General features: G+C 43.7%; 1 protein-coding gene across 2 annotated transcripts in view; it reads left to right on the top strand.

Moving 5' to 3' along the window:
- LOC146831313 (uncharacterized) overlaps window positions 1-27,191 on the top strand; it is a 292,313-nt gene that overhangs the window by 232,865 nt on the left and 32,257 nt on the right. Inside the window, exons 4-5 of one of the 2 annotated variants that reach the window (XM_085604135.1) lie at window positions 2,618-2,858; window positions 10,546-10,686. In XM_085604135.1, the coding sequence (XP_085460261.1) occupies window positions 2,618-2,858; window positions 10,546-10,589 (285 nt within the window). In that variant the 3' untranslated portion in view covers window positions 10,590-10,686. Of the gene's footprint in view, window positions 1-2,617; window positions 2,859-10,545; window positions 10,687-27,191 lie in introns of those variants that run through there. The other variant, XM_085604133.1, reaches the window with a different exon arrangement.

Raw genomic sequence — 27,191 nt, 5'->3', positions numbered from 1 at the left:
CTCAGGCACTCCCATTGGCAAGAGATCAGCTGACCCAGCTGCACTGGGAATGCAACAGTTTAATGGGAGACTACTACTCCCAGCATGCATCACGAAGGTAAGTGTGGCAGCTGGATCGATGTAACTTCAGTAAGCGCTGTGTTGTGCCAAGCAAAAGGAGGAGGCTGTATGCCAACTGGCGATTGCGTGCTGAATGGTGCTGGGAGCTCCCTCCAGTCCCCAACGCCCCAGCCCCAACTTGGAAACAAACCGGGCTGTGAGGCAAGCAGTAATCTCACCCACCTCCCCATGCAGTCACAGGCTACCAAGGCAGCAGCCACAGGGTTGGTTCCATGTCGAGGCAGTCCTGGAAAATTCTATCCCTCGAAAAATGCAGTCCATTGCCAACTATCACCAGGACGCTTTGCAGGGCAGGTCCTTGTTGCGCGTAGTTGGCCACCGCGACAAATATCTCCAACAGGCCACTCCTCAAAGTAAACCACAAGGACACAGCGGGGAATACTGTGGAAGCTCTTTATTCACCGGTACAGCAGTGCACAATGCATTTCGGCTTGTCCGCCTTCCTCAGGTGCTGCTAATACCCCGCAATCACCTACTCCCTCCTTTTGAATTTACTTAGGCACTCCCATTGGCAGGAGATCAGCTGACCCAGCTGCACTGGGAACGCAACAGTCTAATGGAAGACTACTACTCCAGCATGCATCACGAAGGTAAGTGTGGCAGCTGGATCGATGTAACTTCAGTAAGGGCTGTGTTGTGCCAAACAAAAGGAGGAGGCTGTATGCCAACTGGCGATTGCGTGCTGAATGGTAGCAGCACCTAAGGAAGGTAGACAAGACGAAATGCATTGTGCACTGCTGTACCGGTGAATAATGAGCTTCCAAAATATTACCCGCTGTTTCCTTGTGGTTTACTTTGAGGAGTGGCCTATTGGAGTTATATATATATACACACACACATACCTACTGGTGATCGGCAATAGGTAGTTATAGTTCAGACCATGTTTCCATAGAAAATGCATTTTTTGACTTGCCTATATCTTTGGCTCTGTTTGACAAATCTTCACAATATTTACCAGAAAAAAAAGTGCTCCAGTGAATCTTGTTGCACCTGGAAAGTTTCAAGGCAATCCATTAAACGAGGGCTGAGAAAAACTGGGGCGTCACATTTTTCCAATGTTCACTTATTTAGACACAACTACAGCTCGAACTGCTGAATGGAATTACATCAAATTTGGCAGAAAGGTAGCTCTTGGTCCAGAAAGAACTCTTTTGTCATTTGGTGTAAATCTGTTCAGCAGTTTGGAAACTATTAAAGAAATAACAAATTTGTATATCTAGGGATGCAAAGGCTCCCGACCCCTCTTGATCTCGTGCTGAGATCTGATTGGCTGTCAACACTTAAAGCAGGAAGTCAGCCGAGTCCCAGAAAAAACATTTTGAAAAACGAAAAGAGTGCATGGTAGGAATACCTTGCCGCTAGGGGAAAAAAAGCTTTTTGAAAACATTTTCACCCAAAATCACAGCGGATCCGCGACACTGGCGGAAAAAAAACTAAAGCATGCACAGTCTCCCCCTCTTCTTTAAACATGGGCCACCAGATGGTCCAGGTCCTGGGGGCATGCCTGCATTCCAGATGATAACCTGACTACTTATTATGTGCACAATTTTAAAAAGAAGGCTCAATTAAGAGCCTGCCAATTCTCACAAGTCAATTTGAATGTGCTTCTGAAACAGAGTCCAAGTGGGTGGGGCCATCACCCCAACAACACTAAAAACTGTTTGGGACAATACACTACCTGGACTTTGGATCACTAGCCCCTTTTGACCTCAACTGTGCCAGAGGACCCCATTTCCCACCTGGATATGTGCCAGGAGGTGCAACTGCAGAATGGAGCCCATGGGGGCGGGGCCATCACCCCAGTGCTAAAAGCGCATCTGCTATCCACTGTCAATCAAAAGCGGAGGCTACAAATGTAAGAGCAATTAATGGAAAATGTAGGCTTTAGCACCCAGTGTTCCAATTTCTCTGATATTTGTTTACACCACAGTTACTTCTAGGTACCCTTCTGATCCTGGATGCTCAGTGGTGGACAGACAGTGTGTACCCATGTAAGGTGGACTAGGGATACCATACAGGGATGCCACATTTGCCATTTCATCACAGGGTCACCTCAATTTATTGGCCCCATTCTTAACTCTTGGAGGCTGTTCAGGCAAGGGTGGTTTAAGAAATGGTGCAGACCAAGTTCACATATGTCTCTGATGTGGTTACAATTGTAACAGGTGTCAAAGACATCATTAGCAGCTACTGTTTCTTTTCATTGATCAGAGGTAGCTCTTGTTACAGAAAAGGTTGGTTGCAGAGTCCTTTGTTACTGAATGGATAATAAGCAGATTTTCATGTCTGATTACTCACTGTATACAATTTGATTGAAAAAAATATAATGGAAATCAGAACAGTCCCTTTAATAATTTCCAGAATGTGGCCTTAGATCTTTCAGATAGGATGACTAAGTACAAGGTTGTCACCAGCATTTGAAACAGAACCAAATAATTGATTACTTTAGTCAGATCTCATGCCTCTTTGTAACAACTTGAACAATGTTTTTTTTTAGGTTCCCCTTGTATTGCATCCCAAGGATCCAGACCGATACAGTCATATTTTGGTTGACTCGTTTAAGGTGGGCGACTGCATCTCGAAAGCACGTGCTGCGAAGGACCATGGCATCACTCTTCTAAATCAAGTGATTGATTTGGTGTTTTCAACAGCAGAGCTTGCCCAGTCATCTGGGCTCGGTATGAGAGGAAATCGAAAGGATGACGCACTTGATCCTGTACGAATACAAGCCTGCAGAGGTAACCTATCCTGTTTGTATAGCAATGTTGATTTTTCGAAGCTTCATTTCGAATGTATTGGTGGGAGACTTTAAAAGAGGTAGAGTTAGTAGGTCTGCAGAAAGACTGATTATTCCTGAGTAATCGGGAAGACCATCTTTTGGGAGCCTCACTTGATTTCGTTGGAGCTCTACCTCGACAGAGGTTTTATTGCGGATGTGCCCAACCTAGACTCCAATAGCTGTCAAAATGTTGAATCCATGACAATGACATTGGAAGAAATGGGGAGGTTGCTTTGTGCACAGTCTTTCCCTATGATTCCCCACCATTGTCTGGCAGTTGGTCTCATCATCTCTTGAAATGCCAGATTGACAAAATCGTGCTTTATAAAGACATTAATTTCCTTTAATAGGCTTTCCTCCTTGCATGGAGTAGCTATCTATCTTTTGAGAATTCACATTCATCCCCTGTAGTAGTCTTGGAAATCTACAACAGCTTATATTTGCTGTACCACTCATATTGGGCAATGTTTAACCATGCATATTTTTACTGGGTAGAAAATCTTCACTATTAAGTCAGACATAATTGTTGTTTCCTATTCTTTCCACAAGTAAATTATTTTTCTCTGTGAATATCTCTCTTTTCCCGCACCCCTTTGAAATGTGGGCATGTTTTCTACCCAACTAGGGAAAACACATCCACCTCCATCTTTGTCAGAACTCAGTCTTACAAGTGATTCTCTGCTCCAATTGGCGATGCAAATGTTTTCAAGTGTCCACCAAATAGGATGCTTGTGGGATGCTGTGAGTTTTGCATGGCAATCTCACAACAGTCTCCTTTTCTGCCCTTAACTCTCATCTTAGGTTTGTGGAAATTTTCCACAATCGTCTTTCCACCATTACAAGTGCCTTCTATTTTTCAAAAATGTCACTCATTCTTAATCAGGATATGGAATTTACATTTCTGTGACATAATATCAACATTATAAATATGGTGATACTATACTTATACAAATATTTTGGTACTAAATATCGAGTTTACATACTTACAATTGTTATTGTAGTACTAAACATCAAGATTGTAAAGATAAGTAGATATATTTAAAAGTATTTAAAATATAATAACTTAAAATAATTACTATCTATCTCTCTGTCTGTCTCTCTATCTATCTAGCTATCTATCTGGCCCCCTTGGAGCAGTTGCTCTTAGATATTCTGTCATAAGTGCTCCATGGAGCAGTGTTTTCACTTGTGTCTTTTTTAGTGTGTAAAGTGCCTCCAAATCGCAAATGTTAGGCAAGGTACATTCAGGTTTGATTCAGTGTTCCTTCATCAATTAACAGGGGTGCTGATAAAATAGCTGAGATTGTTACGTCATTACATGATAGACATTTCACGAATATGGTGTCCTCATATGGATTCTCTCTTTGATACTTTTTATAGATTCTCACCCTGCCGCTCAACAACTCTGTCACGCCAAGAAACAATGAGAAAAATGTATTCAGCTGTTGCACGTTTTCCCAATCACAACCGTTTAACACTACAAAAACGCGATGGTCTGAAATTCAAAAAGTTCTCTGTTTAAGGCCTAGTAGAATATCCTATAAGAATGTCATTTAGATATTAGAGGATACACATCAACTATCATATTATGGCATGCTGCATCATAGGTGCTTCCTCTCATCAAGTAGGTGAACACCACCCGAATGGGTTCAATTAAAATCAAAACTGAGAGCTTCTGATAAGGTGTTCCTCTGGACAAGAGCAGGGTTCCAGTTATAAATGAATATGGATAAACCATGGGGGAATACAATTGCGAGCATATGATTGACATACTTGGGAAATATGAGTGAAGTGTGTGAGAGATCGAAACCGGTTTAAAAGAAACAAGAGGCAACCCAGGAGTATGTTACCCATATATTCAAATATTGAGAAGGGGTACTAAAGAAAGTAGCACATACTGAACAGGATGAGTAATGTGTGCAACATGCCTCTACCTGAAAAAAGTTATAAACTATATATAATTTGAATATATGTTGCATGCCATTTGTTTTGTCATTTACTACTGGCGGGAGCATACACTGCACCCAGATTGATCCAAACAATGTATACCATGCTTAATTATGTTATCTCAGGTAAGATGATTGCACAGCAAAAATGGTAAGAAGATATGTTATATGCTGTAAGTTGTATGTCCAGAGATACATGCACAATATGGATCCTCTGACCAGTAACATCGATACTAGACGTCTAGTCATGACAGAAAACATTAGACACAGACGGACACACAACAGGTGGTTCAGCAACCTCTATTGTATTTGATGAGTGTGACTACAGGGACCAAATAGGAAACTGTGTTATGACAATGTTGCATCTTTTCATCGCTATACATAGATGTCGATAAGTGACTATATGTATGTGCAGAGTGCTGAGTGCCTTCAATGGATAAAAGCTAAGAATGCTCACACACTCTTGTTAAGGGGTTATGCAGTTTCACTATAGCATTTTAGATTGTCTTCATTAAAGTGACCACTGATATGGGTGATTCATTGAATAGGTATGCCCTTCTTGGATAAGAAGGGTTTGATGAAGTCATAAGAATATTCTCGTATTTTTATTTTTCTACAGATTGCTGAGACAGGTAGGAGAATCTTATGCCTCGTTGGTAAACAAACTCCTTTAGTGTGAAAGGTAGGTAGGCAGGGAGTTTTCTAGCCCTGAAGAAAGCTGAATGACCCGTATGGGCAAATTGCCTTTGGCTTAAGCACCTAGGTAACATAGCTTTTGGTCTTGATTTTTTAACAGTAAAATGGATCCTGTTAAATAAAGAGAAATCCAGGGCTTATCCATAGTCATTTTCAACTGGAAGTTCACACTTGTCCATTGAAACATCTTATCATGACCTCCAAGTTTTTTTTTTCTTGAGGCCATTTGGGTGTTATTCACCTATGAGAGAAGGCACATATCATGACTATGCCTTCATTGACGGGTAAGGTGTCTCATCTAATATCTAAAAGATATTCCTGTAGAATAGTATACTAGGCCTAAAATAGAGGCTTGACTGAATTTCAGACCAACACATGCTTGTGGTGTGAATCATATTCACTATTCCCACTCCAACCTGAGCAACAGTCAGGAAAGTGTTGAACTGTGGAAGGGTCAGATTTACTATTGTCACTCCAACCAAAGCAACTGTAGGGAAATCATTGGACTTTGGATGGATTAGATGTACTGCTTCCACTCCAATCTATGCAACAATAGGTAAAGTGTTGGAGATTGGAGTGGTCAGATTTACTATTTCCACTCCAACCTATTCAACATCGGTGAAAGGATTAAACTTGGAAAGGGTAAGATTTACTATTCCCATTCCAACCTCAGCAAAGTATTGAAAGCACTGGACTTTTGAGGGATCACATTTACTCATCCCAATCCAACCTTGGCAACAGTATGGAAAATGGCTTCAGATTTACTATTGTCACCACAACTTAAACTTAAGCAATGCTAGGGAAAGTTTTGGACTTTGGGGTGGTGGGCAGATTTACTATTCCTACTTCAACATAGGCAACAGTTGGTAACTTGTTAAAAAAATATAACAATCATTATGAAATATATTTTTTAATATAAAAAATATCAAATCAATATATACAAAACGTTTTCTTTTTATTTTAAACTAACAACTCTACTAAATTATTTAAAAATATTTTTAAAAATGACCAATTTAAACATTTTTTCAACCTAAAACCCCAAACAATTCCAGTAAAATCTTTTCCCATGCTACTCCCCTAGAGTCCCAACAACCCACAAAAAATGTGAAATGATACTAAAAATATTCAATAAATAAAAACAAAACAATAAAAACCGTAATGTTTAGTAAAACAAATCTAACACATTAGAACACAATGTAATCAATAATTAATAACATATTTATCAATTTACAATGAAAAATAATTTGGTTTCAGAACAAATAAATCATGAATGAATTAAAAAATGTGCATGACTGTATAATTAATCATTTGAAAAAAGTTGTTAATTTAATCAGGAAAATACATTTTACAGATTGTAAAATATTTATAAAAATGTAACTATATATTTAAATATATTTCTACCTATCTATCTTTCAAACCCAACAACCAACCAATAATTTAAAAAAGTAAATAAACTCAAAACCAACACTCTACAGATATTAACAAAACAGTAAAATCACTACAAATTTGTTTTAAATAACTAAAATGTGCATATTGATAATTTAAACTACACAAATCATAAAACATTACCAAATAATAAATCAATATTTTATACAGCTATATTGAAAAAATTATATTAAAAACCCAATATTCCTACCTGCAATATTCTGTGACTAGATTAGGCTTGGGTGAAATTTAAATTACCTAAAATGCATCCTTGTGTCCATTTTGGAAGCGAGGGTGCATTTTGCTCTAAGAAACTAGCACTAAATGCCATGAGTAGTTAAGGGAAAATCCTACCTCAAGTGCACAGTTAGCAAGAGGCTGCTCATACAGCTATTTATGTTCTGCTGTATTTAGTGCTTTTACGTAGGACAAAAGACATCCTCTCATTCCTTTTGGACGCAAGGCATCATTGTGCTAAGAAAATAGCGCTAAATGCAGAATTAGACTTTGAGCATAATTCTACGTAATCTCACTGACTTTTTAGGTGATTCCGCGTCATTATGCATCACAGAATTCCACTAGTTATGCCCACCCCTAGCTATGATATTTCTTGTAAACACAAAATTTGTTCGATGATGTTTGTGTATAAAGATATGTTGGAGATGATTTTATTGTCTTGCACTGGAATTTATAACTTGTGAGTCAATCCTTTTCACAGCAAATTCTAATTATTTTCAAGTGCATCTTTGAGACCAGGGAAGGACAGAGTTCAAGACAATGAGGGAGTGTGATGTTGGTATTCAAAGTGATCAGCATAGTTATTTTAACTGCATGCATTTGGGTGCTTTTCCTGAGGATCCTATCTATTGAACAGTTACTGACTCCCAAGCAACTGACTTGCAAATGGGAAAGGAACGTCTTTGAACTCCTTACCTTTTGTGAGTCTTGAAAAATGTTTCGGGGAGATTAGATTATATTCTACTGGACCACTGCCAACTCCCATTGAAACCTTTTACTAAAAGAAAACTTTCTGTTTTAAACACAGTGCCATTTCCTTTTAGGAAAACGGCCTGCACTTAAAAAAAAAGATTTCTACATTGTAACACAATCACAGCCATGGTGGTCTGTTGACATTTGTAGGCCAACATTCCTCAGAATGTGGTCAACTGTATTCATTAGGCAGGTTGTCTGTGACCACCCATGATTGTTTTTTAGGAACTGACCTATTTATACATACCTCAGTTTTTCAAAATACTATTCCAATAGCGAAAGGTTGGTACACAATTTACGACCTATTTTTGCGAATGGAACGATAGTACATGAGTTCCTATGTTTTGTCACTGCAAGCATGCAAAATACACCCATTTTTGAGACAATTAGTCAATGAGGGATATTGGTTTGGACCAATTAGTTTCCAATTTGCCTCATATGTATAAGTTAATAATGTATCAATATAAGTGTTGAAACCTAGTCTAGATAAGGTAGTAGAAGCATTGTCCTTCCAAAAGCAGCAGGCTACACTTCATGATCTGGAGGATTCCTTCCAGTTCTCCATTTATGCAGTTCTGTATTTCTATGCCCGTTGTTAGGTTGTGACAATTGTTTTTAATAAAAAGTAGAGAGCATTATTGCTAACAGTAATGTTGATCCTTAAAGTGATTTGTAGGCAAAACAACAAAATACAGCAGGGGAAATGTAAACTCAGACCAACAAAATGATCTGGCAGATTTCCAGGAAGTATGTTTCTAGACACAGGAAGAGCCAAGGTGATGGGAAGATTGGTCACATGGAGATGTCAATTATTTGTATTATTCCATGTAAACATCAGTGGCAGCTTGTGTGCTTTGAAAATGGTGGTACTTAAACATCCACCATGAAAAACACCAAGTGCTGCTCATGATAAGTAGGGAAGATTGACCTCCTTCATTACAGAAAATTGTGATTAAATAATGTGACCTCTCCAGAACAATCATCACACAAATTGTCTAAAATGTCATAGGTTTTGAATAGGCTCTCTTGAAATATTTCATTAATTGCATAGTGTACTTAGCAAGCTCACAGGCACTCAACACCTCAAGCCCACACTGAAGAACTGTTCTAAAAGATACACACATCCATAGTTTCTGGCTTCAGACACATAATTTACAGGACCACGCATCAGAGAACAGTGACATCCATCAAGTTACACATATTTTAATTTGCTAATCATATCTTGTATCCATGAGTTTTTTGTCATCCTATCTTAGGCAAAGCTTAAATTTAAAGTTGCCTACATCAGGCATGACTAGGTAGAACTATCTGTCAGTGAAACACACATTCAGATATAGACAAAAGCACTGTATCAAAGGAAATTCAGATCTTACCAGTGTTTGCTTTAGGCATGGTGAATAGTGGTCACTTGACACAGAACATGCTCTATCAATCTTTCCAGTTAGTAGAAGCCTCTCAAGCTACAATATATACAGATTGAGCCTCCTAATAGCAGAATGATATGGCATATGAAAGAGTACATAAAAGCTGCAGTCACAAACAGCAGAACTATCTCACTAACTCAAGCCACAGACAATTTAACTATATACATCATTACACAGAGATGATTTTCTGAGACCTTAGGATAGCAGGAGATGGCCGCTGGGGATAGATGAAGGAGTGAGTGGAAGTTGGGTTATGGGAGGAAAACGTACGGAGGGAAGAAAGAGGTGGAGAGAGAGAGAGAGAGAGAGAGAGAGAGAGATACTGAGCCATAGCAGTGCTCAGTATCAGAGGGAGGAGGCTACACAATAGATGACTTCAGGGTGAGGAGAGATGGGTGTGGGCTGTACACTGGGGAGAAGAGCTCTAACATATGCTCGAAAATGAGAGAGAGAGAAAGAAACAGGACACGCACTTCCATGTAGTACTAAATCACAAATGGTAGGGGCAAAGAGGAAAAAAAAAGAACTGCGATGTCATCAGTGGAAGAATACAATTTAGTCACAAACGATTGTTTAGCAGAAGTGCTCCAAGGGCGAGGCAAACACAAACATAGGGAGGAAAGCCATTAAATCAGGAGAAACGTTCTGAATGGACAAAACAAGCCACTCAGTCATGAGCTAAGGCTCACCCAAGGCCAACCACATGTAGTATTATACACAATGCTGTCAACGAAAGAAAACTGAAGGTGTCTACAGCGAGACCACAAAATAGAAATTGTTCAATAGCATGCAGTTGTGCAGCAGCAGCACCCATTTGAATGTCCTCAGCGGCTGGTTTCCAACGTTATACTGCAGTCCATAAAGCAATCTACTTTTTTAATGTATTGTACTGCATTTTTTTTAAATGAAAAGTAATACAACAATGTGTGGTTGAAAACCAATTTCCCTTCTATGCAGTGTTTTTCTTGCCTAAAGGTAGATGGACGGAGTATTGAAAGAGGTCATGTTTCCAGAGCAGAGCGAGACAGTGGGTGTGTGGGTTGTGAAATGTTACAGCAGGAGATGACACGAGAGCGGTGTGCAAGGCAGGGGAGTGAATGCACAAAAACAAAAATTTTATCAGACATTCACAGTCCGTAGATATCAATAAATATCTCTTCTGCAGCCAATGGTCCTTTATCATCCGGAGCTGAATCCCCGGTGTGGTGAAGAATGGAGGGGCATATAAACAACACAAAACAAACACCAGAATGTGCACCTAGGACTCATCTACAGATTTTGTATCCCGGGCATGTCTGCCCCTGCTTCCTCTTTGGATTACGGCCACAACCTTCACTGTTGCCTGGACACTGCAGAAATGCACTAGATCTTCAGGTTGCCTTGCAGCACTCTGACTGCTTCCACGTGTGGTGCTATGAAGAAAAGCAAGGATCCCTCATTTCAACCTGATGGGAGGGCCACTTGTGAAGTAGTCCAAGCAGCTATGGAGAGTTTGTGTACTCCGAACTGCTTCCTCTACCCATTCCCACATGGAGCTTCGTACAGCTGCTTGTATTAATAGGGGTGAGTATAGTGGCACCTACATGCACTCTCAAATGGTGTAATAGTGTTGTTTATTTACTGCTGCTAGATCAGCAAAGCGAGTGAGCAAAGTCCAGCCATAAACATGTTAGGTTTTCTATTATGATGGTGATCCATCGACTGGAATAAATGTTTTCTTCCATTGTTTAAAAAAATGGGATGATGACAGGGACATCTGAGAGATCTCGGTGGCCCCTTACATTTCTGCCTTGTGAGTAGCTTCTAAAATGTGCCATGCTGGGTTTCGACGGACTTGTGTTCCCATAAATATCTATAACATTGCACATACGTGCTGCAGAGAGTGTAAAGGTAGGCAACTTGAATTGCCAAATGAGTTTGTTTAGCTAAACTCTGACCCCTACGAACAGTGTTTAGTCAGAACTCTACTTCAACTACTAATGTTCTCTCACTCCCCACGATGAACCCAGATGCCGCAGGAGCATAATTGTGTTGACAAATAAACCTACCTCTGCTACAGCTAGTAGTACCTCCTTAACCCAAACCCTTCATCTTCCTAAAACTAAGTAAATATCTTTCTGGGGTATTTTACCGTGTATCATAACATTTTAAAGCGGGTGTGAGGTGAAATGTGTGGGGCTAAAGGAAAACTGTGAGTAAATATATAAAACTGAGAGCCTCAGACACTTCAGCAATACTTGAAACGTGACCATGAAATTGTTTGGTGAGGTTCATGGCATATAAATCACACACAAACGTATATACAAAATTTACTGATAAAAGCAGACTGCGGCCTCCTCTGCCCAGCAAAATATTGTTGCAGGTAATGTCAGTAACTTAGATAAGGAAGATAGTATAAGTGGTTATTGCTCACTGCTAGAAATATCTCCTCAACTGAATTTTATAAGGTGGCTGAGCATGTTATGTATTTTTATTGGCTTATTTCATATCCTCTGACCTCTTTGGGGACGTTTTCCTGTCAGCCTTTATGGTATTTGTACCTTCAGCTTGACCTGCTCTGTATTCTGTGTTTTTTAAAACGTTTTAAATTGGAACGTCATTATTCTTTTGCTTGTGGCCATGGCTTCCAAAATTTCAGAACCATGGTTAAAAAAAAATAGTTTTGCCCCGACCCCAGATTTTTGATGAGAAGCCTGGTGTGTTGCCCTATTACTTACCTGTAATCTTCATTACTCCTGGTCTCGTTCATTATTTATGGAGATAACCATCTCCCTGACAGAGGAATGCTAGAAATCTCTACCCCACCCCCTTCCACTGGGAGTACTTTACTAGTACCTACCCAGCATTCTGGATGATCTACCAAGCCACCAACAGCAAGGCCGTCTGTGCAGGTAGGTGGAGCATAATGATTGGGACGAGGACAACGGGTCCTGGAGTAATGAAGATTACTGGTAAGTGATAGGGCATTACCCCCAGGTCCCTCCAGTCCTCGTCCCATTCATTACATATGGAGCATACCAAAGCCAGAAACCGGACCTTTAGGGCCCCAAAAGAAAACTCAGGACACCACACTGAAATCAATATCCCAAGCGAAGGAAAAGGGAGAACCACCAGAAAAAAACAGCCTGAAGCACACAACCTGCAAAGCTCCAAACAAAATCACAGGGTTGCACTCCCCAGAACAACCAGACGATGACCAATGTGAACAAAAAAGCAGCAAACCCACGGCGCTGCCATCCAGAGGGCAGCCAACCCACACTGGGCCCCCCCGAACCAACAAAGGAGGAGCAACTAGCAGGAAGCACCAGGGACCACCATCAACAGAAGGACAGCGAGGGGGCCACACACTGAAAAAAAACAACAAAGCGTAAAGACACACCAGCAAGACAAGGACAGACCAACAGGGACACAACCAAAGTGTGAAAAAACAGGACTCCACAAAAGAGAAGGCACCAAGGAGGCAGCCAACCACAGAAAAAAAGGCCAAGCATGGCACCCAGGCCCCAGCGGCCCCAACCCCCAAAACCACCTAGCGGAAGGGAGCCATCCACAAAGGTGACAAGGGAAGGACAAACAAAACCAAGGCCAAAAAATGAGGCACACCACAGAAGCCCCAAGGCCTAAGCCAAGCTCAAGAAGGGAAAGGGGGCTGGAGCAACCACACCACCAGAAATACCGGCACAAAGAGGACCAGAACAGACAACCTCAGAGCACGAAAAGCCCGGGAGGGTGCCCACCAAGACAGAAGGCTGGCGCGCCCGACACCATCACCAGCCCCACAGACCCAGCAGAAAAAAAAACAACAGAGAGCGTGCCCAAGCCAACAATCGAAGGAACACCCAACAACACTGCCGAAAAGACACCCAACCAACCCCAAGTGAGAGCCGAGGGAAAGCAAGGGAGACCCAACAGCCTCGGCTTCAACTAGTAAATGAAGGGCGACAGGGCCAACAACGGGCCAAACCCCAACACCACAGGAAGTCCCACAGCAGACCAGCCCAAAAAAGTAGAGGGCCAGTCAACAGGGCCAAGGCCCGTACCCAAATGCTAGATGCAAGTATACAATATTCAACAACCAATATTCTAACAGGACAACATATAATCAATCACAAATATTGTGCATAAATATTTATCAAAAATCTTTTTTATTTTCGTGCTGTTTTATCATTTTTTCCCCAAGGTATTACTTATTTACTACATTTTTTCAATGCATCAAACAATTCATGACAATAGACACACAGTCATATAATAAAAAAGGGTCATACAATACAATTCAATATTATATGTAGTACAACACTATCATGTATTGGAAACAGGGTCCAGATGGCGTTATGGACAGAAAGGAGGGTCGGCGGTGAATTGTATTGTATGACCCTTTTTGATAAATATTTATGCACAATATTTTGTGATTGATTATATGTTGTCCTGTTAGAATATTGGTTGTTGAATATTGTATACTTGCATCTAGCATTTTTCCCCTTCAGGTCACCAGAAAACCCAGAAGACACCACCACGGAAACCCCCAGAGGAGGACTGAGCCCCAGAGCAGGAAGTCCAGCACCAACCACCAGTGTTGACACAGGACGACCGCCAATGCACCCACACTGGAATAAGGAGCCAGAGCTGGGGCACAGGGACAGGCTCACAGGCTAAGACCGAGGCACTCATTAAGAACATAAGGGACACCGGGACACAACCCCCCGAACCCTGCCCACAAGGGCACAGACAAAAGGAGGCAGGCCAGACGAGCACCAGAACACCAGTCGCCTGAAGACCAACCAGAAGGACCAGGTAGCTAGAAATACTTTCCCCACCCTGACAGGAAAAGACAGGGTGAGACCCAGAGGCCAGAACCTAGCGAAGCCAACACCCAACTAGGAACAATGCCAACAACAGGGTCCCACCCAAGGAAGCCAAGGGGCTGACCCACCAGACCCCAGACCAGACCAGGACACAGAAACCAGCCAAGAGCGGGCGAGGCAAATCACCAAGGCCGCCAAGCCTAGGAGTACCCAAGACAAAACAGGCATTCCTCGGTTCTTTTTTCTGTCAGGGAGATGGTTATTTCCATATGTAATGAATGGGACGAGGACTGGAGTGACTTGGTAGTAATGTGTAGCCCACTGCCAGAAAATTGTCCAGGCATGTAGATATGTATTCTTTCATATGATTGGCTCTTTTATTTAGATTTGTGTGATATTAGGGCTTCTGATGTTACAAGGTGCCAGCAAAGTTGTAAGAAGGGAAAATACAGTCATGGCAACGATCATGTTACAAGGGTTGACTATTGATGTCAGGGTTATTTTATAGGCCATATCACTGACATTCCTTAAAATATCTAAACTGGCCAAAATCTGAGTGGACGTTTTGCATTTAACTCTCAGTCCTCACCTTCAGGGACTCTACTGTGGATCTATAAGAGCCTTATAGTTAAAGGAGAGCAGATCTAAAATTCTCCAGAATTATATACAAATCTACTGCTCTCCTGGGCCTAAAAACAATCGATTTGTGTTTAAAGAAATTTGGGAAAAACAAACATTTGAAGAAATAGAATTTGAAGATTTTTCGGCCTTGTTTTATTTTGACTGAATCAGCACAGATTCTCATGTGACAGATATTGTTGGAAAGGGGAGACTCTCCCTTTCCAGTGCTATCTCTGTCCAGTGGAACCCTGCTTGGGATCGCCACAGGAGAGCGATCCACAAGGAGAGCACCAGGGATGGAAGGAGTGGCCCCTTAGGCAACCCCATTTAATTCCTCCATACTTTCTGCCCACTAGACACCAGGGAATTATGTTGCTGCACACCATAGGCATGGCTATGCCCCACCCCAAAAAATGGTCATCATTCTTTCTGTCCCCCGGGGAATATCAGTCTTTCTGCCTCCCCTGGGAAGTGAATGGAGATAATTATCCCTGATCTGCCTTTGGTGGAGGCAAAAACCCACTAGATGCCAGGGAAAGCATTTTTTTATTAGGGTTGAGGACTTTCACCATCAGCATGGCCATGTACCCACCCCAATTAAATGGGGCATCAGTCATTCTGTCTGGGGGCAGAAAGCCCACTAGATGCCAGGAAAAGCTTTTTTTTAACTATGGGGGTTGGGGCCTGCCCACAATGGGCATGGCAAGCCCCCCGCCTCAACTAAATGAGGCATCATTCTTTCTGGCCCCCCCTGGGAGGCAGATGGGGGTAATTATCCCTATTCTGCCACCCCCTCCTAGTGGAAAGCCCACTAGATGCCAGGCAAAGCTTTTGTTTTAAACATAGTGGTGCTGGCTGCCCACCATGGACATGGAAAGTACCCTACTAAATGGGGCATCAATCTTTCTCCCACCCTGCAGGGTAGATGAGGTAATTAACACCGATCTGCACCCATCCCCTGAGGGGCAGAAAGCCCAATAGACACCAGGGAAGGTGTTTTTAATATAAATATAGGGTGGGGACTGCCCACCATGGGTATGGCAATACCTCCATCCCAACTCAATGGGGCATCAGTCTTTCTGCCCCCTCAGGGTGGATGAGAGTGATTACCCCTGATCTGCCCCCTTGGAGGAAGAAAACCCACTAAACACCAGGAAAAGCTTCTTTGCAAAATAATTAGAGAGGTAGGCCTGCCCACCATTGGCATGGGCATGCCTGAAGCCCCAGAACAGAGCAGTCTACCTGCCCCCTGGGGGGCTGAATGGGTGTGAATACCCCCAATCTGACTGCCTTGAAGGGGGGCAGAAAGCCCGCTAAATGCTAGTGACTGCATTCAGGCATATTTTGAGGGAGGGAACCCCTGGCCAATGTGAAAGTAACTCCTCGTGCCGTACTAGGAAGGTAACTTCTCAATGGGTTTATTCATGCCCCTGTATCCAACTCGCACTTCATCACAGTCAGCCAGAACAAGTGACTTTCCATCAATTTAGTGGGAACAGATGACCGTGAGTGGCGTTTTGTGCTCTTAGGTGCTATTTTCCCTAAAAAGTTTACAACTGAATATCTCCGGTTTTACAGATTGGAGTTTTGTTGATCTGGCATAATTTTATGTATTGCAATTTACTCTATTTTTCTAAATTGGTTTAGGATTTTTCTTGTGCTGTGTATTCACTTCATTACTGTTTGTGTGCTGCATAAATAATTTACACATGGACTCTAGGTTAAGCCTGATTGCGTCTGTGTCAAGCTACCAGATGGTTAGGCACAGGTTAATATAGCAACTTTTGTGGTTTTCCCTGACAGCGATTGTGGTTGTTCCTCCCAACAGTAACCCCAATTTCTTACAGAATTCTCAACCTTCACTGTAGTTTTTGACACCTACAAATATATTTCAGAGTCTTTACAGTATAGGGAATTCATTTTTTTCACCAAAAAGACAATTTTTTGGGTGAAGAAAAAAACTGTTTATATCCTGTTAGAAATTGGGTCCCCTTGTTGGCAGAGGTACACACCCTGTCCAAGTAGGGACCACAATCCCAGTCAGGGTAAGCTAGATACACACTAAAAGATAACCTATCCTCACCCTCTGGTAGCTTGGCACAGAGTGGTCAGGCTTATCTAAAGAGGCAATATGTAAAGTATTTGTGCAACAAGGACACCCACAGTAACACAATGAAAACACCAGTTTAGAACAATAGAGAATTTTCTTATGACTAAAACAAGACCAAAATGACAATCTAATAAGTAGAACAATAGTTATTAATTTTTAAAGAATAAACCAAAAAGTGGTGCTTAAAAGTCAGTACCGCTTAGGGGTTACTTGAGGTTACTCTGGACCAGGGTAGATCCAATGTTCAGGCCGATCACAATAGAGGGCAGGCCGACTACAGGACTCATGCAGGTCCAGCTGAAAAAGTACCTAGGATGGAGCAAGCGACGATGTCATAGTCTTGATGCGAGGAGTCGAGGAGGTGCCACGTCAATCCCTTGGATGGAGGCAAAGCATCAGCGCCGAGCCATGCAGTCGAAGGCTTCATTGACAAACCCTTTTACGATGTAGGCGCTGCATCAAATCACGCCGCCTGTCATCGTCAAGCCTCGCTGTCCATCGAATTGATGCCGTTGATCAGTTCCTGCTTCAAAGGGTTCCGATCGGCACAAAGTTGTCAATGCATCAATTTTGATGGTTCTGGACAGTAGAAATCACCTTTCAAGGGCAAAGAACTTAATTGACACCACATTGCAGGGCAGGATTCACAGATGGCAGAGTCCAGGTGCTGTTGCAGAGTTTTAAAGCCCATGACACTTCAGAATAGGGGGCAAGCCAGCAAACCCTTGGAGTCACTCTAGGTTCAAGTGAGATAGGTCCAGTCCTTGTCCTCAGCAGGGCAGCACAGCAACGTAGAAAACAGTTCCTTAAGAGCAGCAGTCAGGCAAAGTGGCAATCCTTGTAGCATAGAACTCTTTAATCATGGCAGAGTTCTTGACAGGTCCAGTAGTGTACTGTCTTGGTAGTGTCAGAGCCCCGATACTTATACTCAGTTGTACCTTTGAAGTCATCATGGTGACTTCAGAGCTGGCTCTTGAAGTGCACAGGCCCTCTTTCATCCCAGTCCTGTCTGCCATACTATGTGTGGGGGGTAATCAGCCCTTTGTGTGGGACACAGTACACTGCCTGTTCAGGTGTAAGTGTCAGCTCCCCCTCCTTCTTTCAGCCCAGGAGGAGCTATCAGAATGTAGATGAATGCAGATGAGGTCTCTGTCACACCCACCCTTCCTGTTGTGGCTGTCTAGAGGGAATGCACAAAGTGTCGCTGTCATCCACCCTAGGCGTATATTAGAGACAGTCTGCAAGGCACACAGAGCAGCATGAGCAGAGAAATGTCCACTTTCTAAAAGTGGCATTTCAAAAATTGTATTGTTAAATCCCACTTTACCATTCCAAAGATATGAAACATGATGTAGCTACTCCTTTCCAATCAGTAATTAAAGCTTAAAAAATGTTTTAAGGAATTCCTAAAGCTAGCCTATGAGAGTAGTAGGCATTGCAGTAGTGAAAAACAAATTTAGCTGTTTGTCACTACCATGACATGTAAAACTTTAAAACACATGACCTACCTTTTACTTGCACAGTGCCCTGCCCTGAGGGCTACCTAGGGCCTACCTCAGGGGTGCCGTATGTGTAATAAAATTGGAGTTTAAGGCTTGGGAAGTGGTTTTAAAGGGCAGGTCGAAGTGACAGTAAACTGCACACACAGGCGTTGCAATGGCAGGCCTGAGACAGGTTTGAAAGGCTACTTGTGTGGGTGGCACAACAAGTGCTGCAGGCCCACTAGTAGCATTTAGATTACACTGCACAGAGAACTTATATAAGTAAATTAATGTGGCATCAGGTAGACACTAATGTCACCATGTTTATGGGAGAAGCACATACACTGTAGCACTGGTTAGCAGTGGTAAACGGCTTAGAGTCCCAAGGCCAACAAAAAGATACAGCAAAAAGAGGAGGTAAGGAGACAAAAAGTTTGGTGGATGACCACCTGAGGATGACAGGTCTAACATATCCTAATGTATATTTTCATCACAATCTTCAGGAGTAAGTGTGGAGTAGGAGAAATAGAAGTGTATGCTATTGTAGGAGAGTAGGGTCTGCTATCCTATGGTCACCCCAAATTTTTGCTTTTTGCTTCACTGGTTTTTGACATATTGAGGCTGTGGGCCTGCTAATCAGACCCCCAGCCTGCTGTTCTCTCTGCTAAATTGACACTATGCACTTTAGGTGAATAACCCATTGGAACTGGATCACCCTGTGAGCCCCTGTACCAGGGTACACTAGGTACCCAGGGCATTGGTGTATCTAAGGCCTACCAGGGGCTGAAGCATGTATTGTGCCACCCCTGGCCTGGCCTAGCAATTTGACACAACTGGCCGATCACTCAGCTGGGGTAAGTTGGTGTATCCACCTCTTACTTAGGTGTAGTATGCCTATACCTAACCTTAAATGGGACACATGTTAACCTATAAGTCACTCCTATGGCAGGCCTTAAAAATCCTGAAGGCAGAGTGCTTGGTTTCATGTGAGATGGTGCTCTGCAGTAGTCGGAACCACTTCCTTCTACCGTTTCCAGATATCGCCATACCATATACTCTTAAGTGCATTATGAACCTCGCGGTTAAATGCTATCTTTGGTTTGGCTTTATCAATACATGTCGAGTAAGGTGTCATACGAATTGGAATACTAACCCCTCGCCAATTCTGGTGACGGGGTTAGCATTCCACCCTCCTAGAGGGATACGACATGTACAGAACCTGAAACCCGGGTAAAATCAGACATAGCCTCAGCTCCACAAAATGGACGCTGCCACCACAGACACAAGTCCGCCCTCCTGCTGCTGTGAGTCCTTCCAGCTTGGGAGACGTGGACAAAGGGTTTCCTGCCAGGGGAGGTGCGAGCACCACCCCAGACAGGATTTTGTGTATTGGTCAGGTAGGGCTTGAAAGGAATCAGACATGCCTGAGGCTCACGAGGAGCCTCGGTGCATATGCCAGTTCAAACCGGTCCTGGGGCACACCAGCCCCAGACCTGGGGCGAGGTGGACAAAGGACTGGGGGTGTAACCACCCCCCTTGCTGGTCCCACCCTTAGGGAGGGACCTAGCAGGTAGTCCGGCCCCTAGAATCCGCTTAAAGGTAGGAGCTGTGTCCTAAGACTTCAGACATCCTGGAATCAACTTGAAACTAAGAATCAGACGGGAACTTCGACGTTCTGCTGCACAGAAGACTGAAGGAAATCTCCCCTATGGTCAGGGAGTGACCATCTTGCTAACGCAAGCACCATCCAGCAAATCGACGTCTGCTTTGCCGCCGCCTCCCGCCGGAGCCCGAGCCCAGATGTTGAAAACTAAAACAGCGATATGATTAAGCATTCACTAAAGACATAGATTCTCTCTAGTTAAAATGTGTTTCTTGTCTTATGTTGCCTAATGTCCGGACTCCATTTTGTATTGTCATGTCTCCACGTGCTTTGCACGAGAAGAGTCCTACCTTTGTGCTAGTTGCTCTTGTAATCTGCCTAGTAACAGTCTATAAATAGCTCCTTTGCCCGTCTGGCGCATGTCCGGATTTGACCACATCTGTTATCAGTTAGTCCTTGTTTGACCATGTCTTCGCGGGCTCAGGAAATTGTTAACTCCGCCCACATATTGATCATGTATCGAAAATGTCCATAAATGGTAATGAATTCTGCTCTATGTTGTATCCACCCACTTATGAGCCCCTCTGTTGTGTATAAAAGGGGACCACATACGCAAGTTCTTTGTGCTACTCTATGCAATACCGAAGAGTGTTGTGTAGGTTGTAGGACCACCCTTAAGGGTTAATAAACTCTGTCTTTGTATTTGCAGTTTCCGTGCCAACTTCCTTCTAGCTTTTGTTACAGGAGAGCGAACCCTTGTATTCTGCGGGCCTAGCTGGGGCCTGTACTCATCAATTGGCGCCCGTCACGTGGGGCTCATCGGCGACTCGGATGCTCGAAGGACTGGTCGTGACGAAGGTGAGGAATTTGGCCGGGGATGTGATCACTGCCAGCGGCGTTTTTTAGTCCTGGCATCCCGAGGTTTTCTTCCTTCCCTTCCGAGCTGACCATCTGGGTGGCGCCGGTCCTCGACTGAGACCTCTTCTGTCGGTTTGCCGTGTGACAGCCGTTTGGGCGTATTTTGGAACTTGGCAGTTGGAATCTGGACACTCTTGATTGGTAAGAACCGTTGTACGGTACTTGCTCAGAGTTTTGAAGCCTGGGTTGGCTATTTGAGTTTGATTTGTGATGACCGGTCATATTTTGTATTGATTACTGTGAGAATATATGCGTTGCAACACATATAGGCAGGTAATGTGGAGATATTTCTCCGGAGTTGTTTAAATCTGAACGGCGCAAAGTTTAAGTGCCATTTTTGATAATACTGCATATTTTGCATTATTTTTGAGCATGCCTGCTTTTAGCGCACTCCGTAAGTGGTGCTGCTGCTTTGGAAACCGGTTAAATCTTGAGGAATCTGCTCCAGCTCCCCCAGAGGGGACTCCTAATAGGGATATGTATGTGAAGCATGGTCTTTCCTCTATAATGTACAGCACAGTGTGGAGGAAATATACCAAAAAGGATCCTGAGTTACGATGGCCTTTGTATGGATCGTTTGATATGCGTAAGATTGAGTATGTGGAACAGTGTATGTGTAAACGGCGTGCTCGGCAAGATATGTTTGAATGTGTACGGTTATGGGTGAAGGAAGTGCGTGAGCGAGAGAAACGTGAGAAAGCGCTGATTGATAAAGAGCAACGGAAAAATGATCATGTGAGAGCACAGGAAGCGAAGCGTCGGGAGGAAAGAGAACTGGCGGAGAGACAAGAGAAAGAGAGGAGGTTGCAAGTCTCGGGTCAATATGCTGTCCGCCAGCCACTTTATCCTGTCCTTACTAATCTCGAAGATGATTTTCATTTATTAGATCGCTCTCCGCCCCCTTATGTTGGCACGTCTGCCCCGAGGTCACAGGATTCTGGATCGGTTTCGGATAAGGTAGACACGTGGTCCATGTTATCAACTGAGTGTATGGGTGAGCTTCGGAAAATTTCTCTTCGTGCGCTTAAGGGCAAGCTATCTCTTACTGAATTATTGGAATCTTTGGAAAATTGGCAGGATAGAGAGAAGCTGTATTTTGTTGAAACTTTTTCTGATGAGGTGATTACTGCCTTTCGGAAATATTCTGATGTTTTTGAGCCTGATGATGTAGTATCAGATTCTAAAGCATTACGTAACAGTGTCTTTTCTCCCTCTAAGGTACCCGATGCGGTCCGACGGCTGTTTGCATTGCGGGACGCGGCGTTTGAACTTAAAGAAAGAGCGCGCCAAAAGACAGGGGAGAAGGAGAAATCGGATTCACACGTCGGCGGAAAACAATCGTCTACCTCCCATTCAGATAAGAGCGAACTAGTGCATGCTAAACCAATGCGAGAGGCGGCACCTTTGTATGTTCCTCCTAAAGGAGCAGGAACTAGTCTACACATGTCTTCCCCTGATGCTAGGGGATATTTTGTGTATAATTGGGTTTATACTCCCTGGCATAGGACTGATGTTATGGCATTAAAGAATGCATTGCCTGACCCCCGCAAGAATCCAGCGGCCTTTTACGAAGAGGTCGAAGGGGCCTTGAATTCTTGTACTATGACTTTAGCAGATATAGATTTGTTCTTTGGGCTCATTTTACCACCGGATATGTGGCGATCTGTGCGGAAGGTGGATGATCAAGCTGCTTTTAAGGCTAAGTGGTCTGAGATTGAGGATGAGGATAGGGAGAGAAAACCCGCGCAAAAACCACCCCAGCTTATTTTAGATCTTCCTGCTGCTATCTTGACTAAGTTGAAAACGATTATTCCCCCTAAAAAGATTTACTGGAATATGTTAGCCTCGTGTAAACAGAAGCCTGATGAATCAGTGTCAGACTTCTTTACGCGCTTTGAGGAAACATTTCATGATTTCAGAGGTCAGTCGCTTACGGATGATACGGGTCGACATCTTTTTGTTGATAAATATGTGGCGAATTTATTACCAGGAATAGCAGCTCGATTAAAGGCGAGTGAAAGTTCTTGATCCACCTCGTCTCCGGCATCCCTCCTGACTATGGCTCAGTATTATGAGCGTCAGGAACAAGAAGCGAAGGGGAATGAGGAGAAGAAATCGAAAGATTTGAAAACTAAGGTGATGTTAGCACAAGTGTATGGTCCGCCTCGTCGGGGTGTCGAAAGAGGTAGAGGAGGATTCTATGGTCCCCCTTCGGGTCGGTCAGATGTTAATAGAAATCAATGTGCGTATTGTAAACAGCTGGGTCATTGGGCCAGGGATTGTCCGGTATTATATGCACCCCGTCAGGGACGTGGTCAGGGACCGTCAAGAGGTAGAGGGGGCTTTTCCAATTTTAGAGGGAATTCCAATGATCGTGCTCGCTTTGAGCCTACCGTGCAGCAACGAGATAGACCTAATGTCTTTGATCGGCAAAATCAGTATCAAATGTCTGGGAATGACCGTTCTGGGTACCATGATTCGCAGCATGCGTAGGATTGCGTTGGATGGGGGTTGGAATCAGTTGAAGTGCCGGTTGATCAGAGGGGTCCTTATGTTTCAGCAAATGTTCTGGGTTCTACTGATCAGTTCCTAGTTGATACAGGAGCTACTCGCAGTGCGCTGTCCAAACAATTGGTTCCGAGGGCTCCCCCATCTGGCTTAATGGTTACATCGGTAGGGTTTGATGGTACACTCTCTCGAAGCCCTCTATCCCGACCCCTTGCATTTCGTGTTGAACACCTTTCTGCGCCTTGCCCGGTTTTGCTTGCTCCGAACACGCCTGACAACATCATGGGTCTTGATATGCTTAAGCAATTCAGAGCTACGATCCGCTGCTCCCCTACTGGAGTACGTGTGATCTTAAACGATAATCACCCTATGACAGAACAGATGTGTGTGGTTGCAGAGGATACTGTATTAGCTTCTCTCCCTCGTACTTTGTGGGCCACTTCGGATACTGATGTGGGACAGATGGTGATTCTGCCTGTCCACGTTAGTGTCCAGGAGGGTGCGGTGTTACCACGCCTCCCTCAGTATCGTATTTCCCAGGAGGGGGAGGAGGCACTCATACAGATTGTGCAGGATTTGATTAAGGTGGGAGTAGTGTAGGAAGTCCCCTACAACGTCTGCAACAGTCCTATTTTACCCATTTTGAAGAAAGATACCGATACTAGGGTTTATCGTTTTATCATTGACTTAAGGGAAGTGAATAAGATAGTGATACCTCAGTATCCAGTGGTTTCTGATATTACGACATTACTTACTCTGGTTCCGCCAACGGCGACCACATTTTCGGTTATCGATTTGAAAAATGCTTTCTTTTCGATTCCTATTCATCCTGATAGCCGGTACCTCTTCGGCTTTACTTTAAATAATTAGTCTTATAGATTTTGTAGAGTCCCTCAGGGTTATACAGAGAGTCCTAGTATTTACAGTCAAGCATTGAAAAGACAATTGGATTCCTTTGTTCTGCCTGATGGTGTCGCCCTTATACAATATGTCGACGACATCTTGTTGGCGGCCGACACTCCTGAGCTGTGTGAGAAGTGTACGTTATCCTTGCTTTCCTTTTTGGCGTCTCACAATCACAAAGTGTCAAGGAAGAAATTGCAATTCTGTAGACCAAAAGTGACTTATTTGGGTCACCTTTTGTCTAAGGAGGGGCGTGCACTCACACCAGATCGTATTCAAGCAATTTTGGACACGCCAGTACCTTCCACACAGAAGGACGAGTGCGTGCATTTTTGGGCCTTGCTTCTTTTTGTAGGCAATGGATATTGGGGTTTTCACACATAGCTAAGCCATTGTTAGCACTTTTGACAAAAGATACCCCAATTCCTCTTCCCTGGTCGAATGAGTGTGAACTTGCCTTTCAGCAATTGCGACAAGCCCTTTGCTCAGCACCAGTGTTGGGGACCCCTGATTATACGAAGCCTTTTACACTGTACGTGCATGAGAAAGATGGATGTGCATTATCAGTTTTAGTGCAGATGCACGGCGACAAGCAGCGCCCTTGTGCATATTTTTCGGCTGTACTTGATCCTGTTGCCCGAGCATTGCCTGGTTGTTTTCGCTCGGTTGCGGCGACAGCTGTGTCAATATGCCAAAGCGAAGGAATTGTGTTATCTCATAAGTTGTTGGTATTAGTCCCCCATGCTGTTGATGCCCTGCTTAATCAGACAGAGACGCAGCATTTGACCAGTGCTCGTTTAACGGGATATGAGTTGACGCTTTTGGCTCCTCATATTACGTTAAAGAGGTGTGCAACGTTAAATCCAGCCACATTGTTGCCGTTCCCAGAAACTCAGTCTGAAGCACGAGAAGCACATGACTGTATTCTTGTGACTGAGGAACAGACAAAGGGTCGTATTGATCTCCAGGATACGCCCTTTACAGATGTAGATGGAGAACTGTGGGTGGACGGATCATGCCTGAAGCTACCAGATGGTACGACTTCAGCACGCATACTGCAGAAATCAGCTCAAGCAGCGGAACTGATAGCATTAACACGAGCATGTGAGCTCAGTACAGGATTGTGTGTGAATGTTTATACAGATAGCCGCTATGCCTTCGGAGTAGCGCACGATTTTGGCCTACTCTGGAAGGAGAGAGGGTTTCTAACGTCACATGGAGCACAGATAATGTATGGGGAGTTAGTTCATAACCTTTTGACGGCATTAACATATCCAAAGCAGATTGCTATAGTTAAATGTAGTGCCCATAAAAAGGGCCCATAAAAAGGTGGTTGATAAAGTTGGAGAAGGGAATGCTTTTGTAGACCGGGTGGCACGAGAGACGGCGATGCAGCCTGGCTCTACTGCAATGTATGTTGTGAAGTTACAGGCAGAAAGATGGCACGATGCTAGGAGAGAAGTGCTGGAGATACAGAGGACCGCTTCCGATAAGGAACGGGAGCAGTGGTCCAATGATGGAGAATTAGATGACGAAGGGTGTTGGAGAAATAAGCAGATGGATAAATGGAAGTTACCCACAGCTTTTGTACAACCTATGGTTCAGATGGCACATGGACTAGCGCATGTCGGAGCTTCCGCAATTGTTAAAATTACTCACACGAGTTTGGGAGCATCCGGAGAGCGCTAGTACGGCAAAGAGGGTAGTGCAGACCTGCATGATTTGCCTGAGGTATAACCCAGGAAAGGGTACACGAACTCCAGCAGGAGGATTTGCAACACCTACTGCACCCTTTGAGGTTTTGCAGATGGATTACATTCAGCTTGAGCGCTGTAACAATTTGAAGTATGTTCTAGTAGTGGTTTGTGCCTTCAGCAAATGGGTTGAGGCATACCCTACGAAAGACAATACTGCAATGACTACAGCCAAGATGCTATTGAAGGAGTTCTTCCCTCGATATGGTGTTTGTAGATTGTTGTGGAATGATAACGGACCTCATTTTATAGCAGACGTTATCAAGTATGTCCTGAAAGGACTGGGAATTACCCAGAAATTTCATGCAGTGTTTCACCCTCAGTCTGCGGGATTGGTTGATAAATATAACGGTACTTTGAAGCTTAAGATCGCTAAGATCCAAGCTTCGACTTCTTTGACTTGGCCAGACGCTTTACCGCTGGCATTATTGTCAATTAGATCGATACCGCATTCTCGGACCGGTCTCACACCCTATGAGATCGTGTTTGGACGCCCAATGAATATTTGGGGTCCACCGAAACCGAAGTCAGTGTATGATGTACCTTGTGTAATGATGAATGATTATCTGGCACAGTTAACGGATAATTTGGTTTCTATTCATCAACAGGTTCGAGAAGCGCTCCCTGATCGGTCCACAGGTGAAGGACATAACCTCCGGCCTGGAGACCATGTCATGATCAAGGTGTTTGAAAGGATGAACAGTTTGGAGCCGAGATGGGTTGGTCCTGAGCAGGTCTTGCTCGCAACGAGGACAGCTGTGCGAGTCTCCAATCGGAAGAACTGGATCCACTCCTTGCACTGTCGCAAAGTGCCACCTGGATTAGTGGAGCCTGCTGTATTGACCGTCCATCGAGAAATCCTGACGGCAGAGACAAGCCGTGCTGTGGAACCGAACGACACTGAGGAGCTCTTCCCGGACCAAGCGATTCCTGGAGGCAGAAGATATCATCTCAGACCGAGGAAGTGATTTCTTTCTGTATCAGGACACGTTGTCAGAACGGCCCTTAGGTTAGTGAAACGGAGAGCCAATGAGGCAAGGGGGGGGGATCAGCCCTGCATTAGTGTAGTGACACCCGTCTTGGCCCGCTGGTGAAGAAATCAACGGCTGCC

The sequence above is a fragment of the Triturus cristatus genome, chromosome 5_1 (genome assembly GCF_964204655.1).
Source record: "Triturus cristatus chromosome 5_1, aTriCri1.1, whole genome shotgun sequence".
Lineage (NCBI taxonomy): Eukaryota > Metazoa > Chordata > Amphibia > Caudata > Salamandridae > Triturus > Triturus cristatus.
Note: the sequence above shows the minus strand (reverse complement) of the source record. Positions and strands in the feature narration are given on the sequence as shown.